The 12013-nt window shown below is 30.6% G+C and overlaps 1 protein-coding gene across 6 annotated transcripts in view; it reads left to right on the top strand.

The window, feature by feature from the left end:
* Positions 1-12013, top strand: part of LOC145693156 (optomotor-blind protein-like) — a 241491-nt gene that overhangs the window by 70115 nt on the left and 159363 nt on the right. For 3 of the 6 annotated variants that reach the window (XM_081768903.1, XM_081768907.1, XM_081768905.1), the window contains exon 2: positions 9012-9125. In XM_081768903.1, coding sequence (XP_081625029.1) covers positions 9012-9125 — 114 coding nt within the window. Of the gene's footprint in view, positions 1-8814; positions 8929-9011; positions 9126-12013 lie in introns of all 6 variants that reach the window. The other 3 variants (XM_081768902.1, XM_081768904.1, XM_081768906.1) reach the window with 1 other exon arrangement.

The following is a 12013-nucleotide window of genomic DNA, read 5'->3' as shown; positions in this document are numbered from 1 at the left end:
AAATTAACCCTAAAATTAAATTGAATTAACAGAAAAGTGAGGATATCTAGAAAGGAGAGGTCTACATTCAGGACCCACCTCCTGCGTACGCCCCTGACTGTAGGTAATATATACTAAGTAATTATTCACAAAAATTTTTTGACATCTTGAAAATATATTGTGTTGTCTCTACGACAGATAAAACTATAATCAAGTACCTTTCTTGTTGAAATTATTGACATTCTAAGGAAGTATGTATCTTTGCAGCTATTATACTGCAGTAGTTTATTTCATATAATTTCGTGGAATACAATACTGTTCTTCTGTAACTACGTTTACAAATATCTTCGTACGATTTGTTATTATCTCATGTCTTAGATACATAACAGAAGCTGTTCCTTTTACGTATACATAGTTCTTAGGTTCTTTTTGAAGAAATAAGAAGAAGAATAAATAAAAAGGGAATGTTATTACGCTTAAATTAGGTAACACCCAAATAAATTACTCTTTTATCTCTCTCTTCCAAGTCTTTTAAAATCCAATTTTCTGTGTGTTTCTCACGTATCATGTTGTCATTAGGAACGAATATAATCGTTTTATATGCTCCTCACACATAAATTGCTTCTGCCGCCTATTTCTTTCCTTTTTCTCCCTCTCGTAATGAAGAGCGATGGAGCCTAGATTGACATATTTCACACACAAATTAGTGTATACATTGAGCTTTTAAAACAAAATTTCTAGAAGTAAAAGAAAAGAAAAGGGAAAGAAGTTTATTTATTCCGTTATAGTATGTTCTATTCGTAGGCACTAAGTAGTTTTTTTTTTTTAACATGCTGTGAATGTGCATCTTTCACGATATATAGCACGTCAAGATTATAGTATGGAAGTATTTGAAATGTTTATGTGTAACGTTATAACTGGGCCGGCAGGGTGGTCCTATAATCCGAGCTCTATTGAAGGCGAGATAGTGTAGTGGGGAATGATCTGTAATGTGAAAATTGATTTTGCATGTTGATCTTGCATGATGATCCTAAATTCCGTTCTTCATGACCTCGGTGTTGTATAAGGACACAGAATCTTAAACTAACTAGGATTCTAGGTAAAGCTTTTACAATCTGCAATTTACTTTACGAAAACCTTCAAACTAGAATTGTAGTTACGCTTTTTTTTAAAAAAAAAAAATGGAATATAAGATAATATTAACAAGGATAAGATTACTGAGAATATGAAAGAAACTTCGTTCGCCAAGCATTCAATTGTACGTATACAAAAATAAACATTTTGTTTCTCCTTATGGCCGGGATGGGGGCTGATGCACGGTTGTCCCGAGTCCGATGCCTTGTGAAGGTGTACTTCCTTCGGATATAAACCGGAGCAATGGTCTAAATGTCACGTTAAATTGTAGGTGCAGTATCATACAACCTTGATGCTGAAAAGGAAAGTTAAATTTCAATCAATCCAAGCTACAATAGAAGCAAACTTTTATAACTTACTGTCTGCAAGTTTGTGTATCGCCCAAAAGATAATTTTGCGATCGTAAGATCTCTATTTTTAATAACACAATTTAATAAAATATTAGATACAGCAAAGGAAAAACCGATTGCGTGAAAAACAAATTTCCTTTAAAAAATATTTAAAAGGAAAAATCTTTAACAAAGTGTTTGTGTATGTGTGCCAGACCCTTATGTTTGATGTCCTACAGAAAAAAAAAAGGAATTCAACGCCTAGATTCTTGAAGTTTAAGCATTGTCATATATCCAATGTCGTTCCTGAACCAAGACAAACCTAAGAAGAGTTACTAAAGCTTCCAAGGCTGTAATGTAGCTTTTGAAGCAACCTAGTTCTAAAGCACCTAAGGGATCTAGCTTAAGAATTTTTAAACACACTAATATGAACTATCTTAAATTTCCATGTTTGAAAATTTTGCGGAACCCACGCCACTTCTATCCTGAACTGTCATTCAGTGGACGTATAGCCTCCATTAATTTACCTTCAAAAACTATTGAATATGAAGGGAAATCACATTCCAAATTATTAAGCTTATCAACTCTGCTGTCTATTGGATTCATTTTCATTTATGCCTGTCGAGATTATGAAAAGTGAATTGAGTGTAAAACATAATTTCCTTTTCTTAAAATGCAAATCCACAGCTATTTGCTACGCATTGAAAACAATAAATAGCCTTTTTTTGTTTTAAGTATTTATCTTACAAAACACTTTGCGTTCTCAAATATCTAGTATTTCAGTCATTGGGATTTAAACGAAATATAAGTAGATAACTTTGAGAAAAAAATGTGATACAACAGTACCTTGTTTCTTTCTTCTGGCTTATTTTATTTTAGTAGAATTCTTATGCACACACTGTACTGCGACGGAAAACAAAGTAACACATAACAAAAGACATCACTGTGTTTATAGCAACCAAATGTTCATTTTTGTTTACGATAAAGTAACAAACATACCTTTAAACAGAAACAGGACAAACGTGTATTAATTACCAAATGAAGATACAATCTACTCTTGGTGCAAAACCTTATAAATCTGTCATTAAATGAACGTTGTTACGATGTGGTTGCTTGTAACAGTTAACAAACAAATTGCTTACTACTTCATTGTAACTGATAAATGATTATAAAAACAAGCTCTGAGAAGAGATAGTTCTGAAAACGGCACTATTAAATTCAACATATTGCGATATGTGTACAGAGTGTGCAGAGGGTACAGAGGATATATAAAATAGTTGCATGTTTGTCATCAAAATATAGAATTAAATATGAGTTCAGTTGAAATTAATAATTTCAATTAAAATAAGACACGTATAATATTGTTAAAGATCAAATTCATTTGACTGCTCAAATAGAGTTAAACTTATTGATCACAATGTTGTCACATTAAGTTTCACAAGCAACCCTCCAGCAGTATTCACTAAAATATCACTACTCTGCTGTAGGATTGAAAGATCAGACGAAAGTGCCAAATATGAAGTTAAAAATATTTTATTGAAAAATAATTGTATATATGTACCTAGGTATAATCCGATTTGTTAGTGTTAAAGAATAATATCATAAAAGTAACACTACTTTGTTAAGAGGTTAAATTGTAAAGTTTTAATAAAATATTAATAAATTTAAAGGACTAGAAACAATAATTTACGTGACCAAATGTTTTGAAGTGTGGAAATTATAATGTAAAACTGTATGTACAGAGTGTTTAATATATAAATTAAATATAAATAATTGGATTTCAACTTGATGTTTGAATATAAGATCGCGGCCATTAGACGTGATACTGTATATGTTTACTATTTAGTTTCTTAAAACATCACGTAAAGTACAGTGGTGCGCACAAAATGTAATGTAAATTATCTGTCTATTTAATGAAAAGTCTCCGCAAAATTATGTGTTAAAATCCTGTTACTGCACAAATTACATATTCAGTTTCCTTAATTCACAACCAAAATATTTTCCAATTGTAGTTGAATTAATGTTAATATGGATTAGTCCTAAGTTTCCACACCGAAAAGGTTTCTTGAAATTAAATAGGAAAAGTGATCAAAACGCTTTGCAAATAAGAGTAGTAAGGATCCTAAGGATGGAAAGTTTTCGAAGCCTCGTAAATGTTAGTTGTGTTTAAAGAAACATCAAAAGACTACGAGAAGAATTATTCCTAAAAAAAAAAATGAGTCAATTTCAGTTTAAATTCAGCAATTCAAACTCTGTTTGCATTAAGGCTATCAACATGTTATATTAATAAATAATAAAGAAATAAAATTTATCTTTGTATATGCTGTATCCTATACTATATGTTGACAGATACAATGGAAATTTAAGTAAAATTACAGTGAAAAAATCACAAAAACTGTACTATTACATCACTGTTAAATACAACCTTGCTTAACAATTTAATCACTGTTATATTAAAATAATAGTGATTGATATTAAATAATAATGATCTATAATTATATTAAGAATCGATGTTTTTAAAAAACAATGTCAAGGCAGAACATTCCGAGTGGTTCGTCATAGATTTACTGAGAATCTTACAGTAGGCCCCATATATAGGTCTATGATATTTCTCCATCATCACATCATTTTAAGTGACTTTTGTCATAAGCAGAACAAATAACATATAACAACACTATACATCTTTCGTTAAAATAACATATGTTAGGGCCAAAACATATTATTATGTAATGGCTTGTGTTCATCCTATAGAATGAGAGTTATTTATTTGGTTTTTGAAAACACGTCAATATGTGTCACATGTGCAGTGTCATTCTAGAATACGTTTCAAGCACACTGTTAGTTTTTATAGTAAATTATCACATTTTATCTACAAATATGATAAAATCACATTACAAGTGCACGTAATATGAAGAACTAGATGAATATTAAAATGATTACTGTGATTGATATTTTATAAATAACGATCAATCATTTTTTTTTAAAAAAAAAGAATGATTTTAATATGATGAATATTTCTCGTGTTAAGCTGGGTTGTGTTTGGATAAAGACGTCAAGCAGTTACATCTATCAATAATTGTTTGTAATTTTAAAAAAATAAGTTTACAGGGTGTATACACAATTCAATATGTATAACAAGATAAATAAATGTGTCACCGTGAAGTCAAGATTTTGTTTTCTGTGCTTAAACATTGCTAGATCAAGTACATTTGTTTGAATGGTCGTAAACTCTGAAATTACCAGCACACATTTCTATTAACTGCTTTACAAATCATGAATCTTATTGAAATCGTTTTTTATGTTTCATTCATGTTTTACTTATTTTCGTATCCATGTTTGATGATTATATATATATACAGTGGCGGATCCAAGGGAGGGGCTATAGGGGCTGTAGCCCCCCCCCCTTGACGATGAGGTATGCACTGGATAAAATGGGCTTCAATCCTGTTTTACACTGGATAAAACGGCAAAATATGGTTTAGCCCCTCCCTTCATAATATCCTGGATCCGCCCCTGTATATATATATTCGTTTTCGTGGAGACATAGATATTTTACATTGTTTCTGAACCGCTTTATTTGAATACATTGTGCACTACTTGCTGTCCTGATGGATATTATATGCGGAATATATATTTACCTGGACTCTTAAAGTGTTAATGTATGAGTGCCAAACATTACATTAGTAACATTAAAGAAATTGAATATATTAACATATTAAGAAGAACTTTTCATCAACCACTAATGGAAAACACATATAAAGAAAATGTGTTAAATTATAAAGGATTTATAGTGTTTGTGTATCGTATTATACCTAAAAACAATTAAAAATCAATAAACTTTCTTTACATCTATGGAAAATAATAACCAGCTTAATTATCTAAGACGCTCTTCTGCACTCTTTTTCATAGGCCATCTCAAGAAAATATCTATTAGAATCCAATTCAATAAAGTAGTGATATATATATATATATATATATATATATATATATATATATATATATATATATATATATATATATATATATGCATATACTACGTTTCGCGTTTTTAAAATGTTGATCATTTCATAATGTTGCTTTCATTTATCAACACAAACACGCACTAAAACAGCGCTACTTCTGCAGGCTAATTAACACGATAAGAGTGCAATTAAAACTGCTAGTGTCGGTGTATGTGAACTTACTTATTAATAAACATTAATAAACAAGTCACTTTTCTAAATTGAAGTTTCTTGTTTTAATCGCGGTGTCCTTTTTTTGCTGCTTTTCCTCCTTAAGTAATATTCAAAGATATCACGCCAAAGTAGAAGATCAAAGAATAGCGGTTGATATATTGAAATAAGTGTTTCCTGTGTGAAATGTGTACGTATGTAAAAAATTCTGTAGTGTGGAAAAGTTACGGTTAAGTGTGTCTTGTCGAGTAAAATACAGTACAGTATACGATTCTGATCATACTAATTTATAAACATATGGAATATTATTTTATTTGTACTGCTGAAGCAACTATTTAACGACATGACAACAAGAAAATAATTTACTACATATTTTCTATTTTGTAAGTACATGTGTGCTACATACAAATAGCAAAAATACTTACAAATTACTTTTTACCACATCAATGCAAGATAACGTCAATTAAATTTCTAAATGCTGTACAATTTTATGATTTTATACTTGACGATTAACTGTATTTCTTTTTATTGTTATATATTTAGTATGTGTCTCTGTTCTTCCTTTTGCGTTAGCCCACGCGATAAAAAGATAATTGTTTTGAGGTTTATTATCGGATTAAACATACTATGTGATGGATGTGAAATGTATCACCAGTAGAAATAAACAAAATGAGAATAAGATTCACGATTTGGATCTGTTTAATGTCCAGGAATTGAAGAATTATTCCATTAACAATATTACCTCTAATCTAAATACAGTATATTTAGTATAGTAGTGAATAATCTAGGATAAAATTTTATGGACGCAGGTTATTATCATCCAATAAGAATTTATTATTGCGGTTATACCATAGGTTCTTAACGAAGTATTAAAGCATATTTTAACGTAATTAGTGATACTTCGGTACGTTATATATGCATACTTGAAAACTACAAGAAAAACAAAATATTTCACACGGAATAAAATATTTGGAAAAACGATACTTAAATTTTTAATACTCTCCATTGTTTCATCTGTTTATTTCCATTATTTTGTCCTTATTTCACTGGCATAGTACCTAAAATATTTCCATATAGATTTAGAATAGCCCAGCATATTGAATTTAGCTATAAACTAGATTCTGTTAGTGGATTGTCATTTGGCAAGGGTTTCCATGAGGATATTTCATTGATAGTTCAGACACCCGCGCAGGTAGGAAAGGCAGGAAGTTAGGACGTCGAAGACGCACAGGAAGCGTTATTTGAAGCAACTATAACTTTAAAATACCTAAGACAAATGCATATGCCTTTCTTACGGATGTTTACATGCACTCATTCTTACATTTATATATATTAATTCTACCTTATTAGTACAATTACAAATTCGTCACTTGCATAAATAAGTTCCTTAGACATTACTTTCCCTTCCTGAAGTAATAGAATTTACCCGAAAAAAATCCATTTTTACGCAGGACTTTCTTAATGTATATTCTTAATTTCTCAATCTATTCTAGACAACATAAAAGTGTCCAAACCTGTCATAACGTGTTTTAGTTATGTGTGTTTATATAATAATTTGTGGCATTGCTTGCTTTCTTCCCTTCTTTTTGTTATCCATGATGTTGCCGATTTCTGTATTCAATTCATATTTGACATATCTTTTATATATATATACACTTTTGTATTATCTGAAAAATTTTAATATGTAACTACCTGTATAAACTTTAAAAACAGTATTTTATGATACAAAATGAATTTAATGTTTTGACAACTAATTTAATTCTATGTTTACAGGTTTGTGGAAGGTGTGGGGAACATCTTATTTCCTTTCTCACTTTACTTCTTCTTCTTCTTTTAGCAAATCAGATTTATTTTCTGTAACCCATTGTAGCACCTAGACAAGCACGACTTTCCTGCCGTTTTTCGTTAATTTAGATTCAGGCACATATAAGTAAATACAAAACACTAAAAATACGTGAATTTGAACATTAATTTTTATTAATTAACAGTAAAACAGTAAGTTTGGTATTATATGTATGAATTATTTGGCAAGATGAGACACTTTGAGTAAGGATTTTAGTTATATTGTGGAATTATTTCGCTACAACAAATATTTATTTTTTTAACACCACACGTTAAAATTCTGAGAATCTTGATTCGGATAGAAAATAATTATAATATCCAGAATTAATAAAATACATTACATACTCGTAGATAGTGTAACATCTCGTGCATTACAGTTTACAGACAAGCAACTTTACTACAAGTAGAATTTTCTCAGGGTGGCAAATTAATATTTTTAAAAGCAAAAGTACAGTAATCGTTCATTATCCTACGATCCTCTAGTTATTCTATAATTATACAACACTGAATAAAAGGTCATATCAGGAGGGGATACAGAAATCATATATTTTAAGTCTCTAATATATTTTTCTTAATTGTTATATTTTAAGACAATAAACCTTCAATGATTTTTCGTACATGTTTTCTTGTCTACGAAATAGAAATTTCATTGTACTTTAAGTTCCAGTTATATCTTTAACTTGAAAACATAACAAATCATGAAATTAAATATCTATGATTGTACAGATTATGATCTCTGGAGCGTGGGATCCCTGGTTCGATCCTAGTTCACGCTAATTGGACGTTGTGGTGGACTAATACCGTGTGTGTGGGTTTTCTTGGGATTTTTCCCTTTACTACGACTTTCTTGAATACACTATTTCGTTCGTTATCATCATTACCATATCCTTTAGTCCCGGAGCCTAATCGTGGGACATTTAACTTTAAAAAATGTCGGAGGAGGGTCAAAGGCTCCTTTCTGTTCCATGTGGGCGCTCAGTATTCGGAAAATGTAGTTTTGATATCTGCGCCAGTAAATATATACAAATATTGTGAATTAGAATCTAAAACATAAACTTTAAAGCTATTGAAATTGAAATTCAAGTTTCAAATAGCATTTAGCTAGTGTAGATCGAATTTTATTTTGAATTACTTAAATCCATGTCTAAATATCCTACAGGAAACGAAGCGGCGGGAAAGTCATTCTATTTTTTGATGTTTCAATTCGATATCTTTCCGGCAATTATTATTATTATTATTTAAATTATTTTCATTCTTATTTCATTTTACCTCATCCTTTTCAATTTTACTCTACTACTACTACTACTACTAAAACGTCTTCTTTTATATTAAAATGTGATTGATTTGTCTTTTTCCAGGCAGATGTTCCCGCAGATGAAATTTCGTGTGTCAGGGTTGGATCCTAAAGCCAAGTACATACTTCTGCTGGACATAGTTGCAGCCGACGACTACCGCTATAAATTTCACAACAGGTACATAAATGTGAATCCTTTTTTCTTTGCCCTTCGTGCTACTTTTTTCTCGTTTCATGAAAAACATCTTTATTGTTTTGCAGGCGCATGTTCCCAGCCTACAAAGTTCGGGTAACCGGGCTTGATAAAAAGGCCAAATACATCCTACTAATGGACATCGTAGCCGCAGACGACTGCAGATATAAATTCCATAACAGGTACAATAGCTATCAGTATTTGAGCCCGTTCTGTTTAGGGGTTGGGAGGGAAAATGGGCGGGGGCCTTAGTTTCACTGCAAGGTTAATGTACTTCTTTCGTATTATGGTCCTCAGCTTTGTGGTAATTTCTTGGATGTAATAACAATAATAATAATTATAAACGAATGTAATATCGGAAAGATTTTATGTCAGTAAATATTCAAGCACTGCCACATATATATTTTCTATAGAAAGACAGAGTGGGGGGAAAGTCAAGTTTAATTTGAGCTTTTAAGTCAAATTAAAAATAGAGAATTTTCAAAATTATTGCTGGTCACTCCAACATTACATTATCGTAAAGGTTTTCCTGGCTATGCTGAAACACATACATATAGTATGACTGAATGAAAAAATTTTACGTATGTATTCGGAATACTTGCATACTAGATCACAATTTGATTTATATTTGTTTGAGAAGCAATTACCTTTCTCATATTCGAAAAACTCTTTACAAGATAGATTCATACAAGATATATAATACAATCCAGCAAATATTGAAGATCTAACAATCTTAACTAGTGAAGAAACAGGTATCCTAATATGATAGTATTTCCCTATATTGAGTATAAAGAGGACTCATAAAATAAAATAGTTTTTTGTTGTGTTAATTCTCCATACCAGCCGTGTTAGTACAGAATTTTGTTTGAAACTAATAAGCGCGCTCCTCTTCATTGCAATCTCTTCGGAACATCTTTTAGAGGCAGCTGGTTTTATAATCTCCCAAAAAAATATTGTATTCCACTTGATTGAAAATAAATATTTTGAGAATAATTAATTGAATATATTACATTGTCGTCTTTTTATTATAGAGCACAACAATATAAGTTTCTCTTTTTTTTAAAAAAAAAAAAGAATTTACAAAGAAGTGGTTTATTAGATACTTCGTTCGTATTGCTAAAAATATATTGTAGAAGCGGGCTCACTCCGAAGATGGTCGCTGGATGAACACTAAGTTCTATAACTTTATTTAAACAAACTTTTTATTCGAAACGTGTTTTATTTTGGAAGAATTCTTATTCTGGTGTGATTTTTATTTGATGTAGTTGCATTTTCAATCATCTAGCGCCGACATTAAATATACTATAGTTTACTTCAATATTTACATTTTGACTTCCTGCTAGAAAAACATGCAATTCGACATAGTTCGTGCCACTTTTGGTTACAGTGTAAACTGTAACTAATGACTTCGATTAATTATATAAAAAGAAACTTCACAAGACAATTTTGGTGATATGGTGACACAAGTTGGCTCTAACGTTGTGACCTTTACACACCCCAGTTAGAGTCTTAAAGGAAGAAAGAAGCCTGCAATAAGAAGAAAAGGCATTACTGATAGTTGTAGTTGTACTATTGAGATAAAATGTGATTCATTTTAATAGGTATATTTTAAAAGATAAAATAGAAACAGCATTCATTCATGCTGTAAATCTACTTGTAACTTCAATTGCAACCATTTCTTCATTCACTAATGCAGGACACATGCAGCAAGCTGTAAGCATTATTATCTGACAAAACTATCAGAAATCAACATCATTCACAAGTGCTGTACAAGGGTAGTTAGCCTTGTACTTCAATAAATATTCCTAAGAAGTTATTACAAAGCTGTTAATGCGTAAGAAGTAAGCATTTCTTTGCAGTGAGAAAGGAGATCTAACTTGCAAGCGGTCGTCCTGAACGCAACCTTTCGAATTTGATTGGTTTGAGGGGAAATATATACATATATATATATATACTGTTATGTTTCTTTTTAAAGTGTGCCAGTATGTCCGAGAACCTTGTTTTGTAGTGCTGGGCCAGTCAATGTGTCATACATATATGTTTTACATGGTGAGTAGCATGTGCTTATTTTTGTAGTTGTAGAAATGCTTATAAGTTTTTTTTTTTAATTTTTAATGTGGTCTGCAGACTACAGGAGCAAGAGAGCGGATATGAGGTACTTCGCACTCACATTTAGTTCTGATTTAATTTGTATGTAATGCATGACAAGAAAACATTATTTATAATAAATCGTAGTTTAGATATTGTTGTTATTGATACATTAATGTAATAAATATTTTTATCTAGTAAATTTATGCTAGAATGCAAAATGGTTTCATTGCGATTAAAGTTTCTAAAATAATAATTCAATACATTGAATTTATACCTAGGTAAATCTGAGAGTCCATATTGTAAAGAAAAATGGACATCGAAAGGTTCTTTTTTAAAAACTATTTGTCAATAGGCCAGACAAGCCAGTGTTGCATTTTGCTGTCATTGCAGGTTGAGTGTTTTCTCCTTCACAGAGGTACTCCTAACATGCCTATTAGAATACTCTTATCTGCTTTTATACAAACATCTCAATAATTGCGATCACTTCTCTAGCACTGAAGACTTTTTTATATGAACTATATTGCAATGGAACTATTTTGTATTTGCAACGAAATATTCAATTTATTAATCTTTTTCTCAGAGCAAATATAAACTTCATACTAATTGTGAACCCAATTTTGTGTGTATATATCACATTGTTTTGTAGAAATACGTATGTCTTAGCAATTTGTTTAGTATATACAACACAATAATTAAGGTATTATTCAAAATTATCTTTCTTAGAAAACTGGCTAGTGTATACCAACAATTAATTGAATTTTGTTATTCCCGGGATAAATTTAGGTCATACTTATGTTGTTGGTTGCTGGTATAATTATTTCTACATAAATTTCAATTTTTATATAACTTTATGTACAGTCTTTTACATCGTGGTTAGGAAGTAGAATATACATTAGCCATTGACATGTAGATTGGTTCGCCGAAATAATTACGGCATATTTCGTATCGTAATTCGCTATGATGTGGATAAAATAATAAA

The sequence above is a fragment of the Thermobia domestica genome, chromosome 8, assembly GCF_964235325.1.
Source record: "Thermobia domestica chromosome 8, izTheDome1.hap1.1, whole genome shotgun sequence".
Lineage (NCBI taxonomy): Eukaryota > Metazoa > Arthropoda > Insecta > Zygentoma > Lepismatidae > Thermobia > Thermobia domestica.
This window is presented reverse-complemented; position numbering and strand designations above follow the sequence as displayed.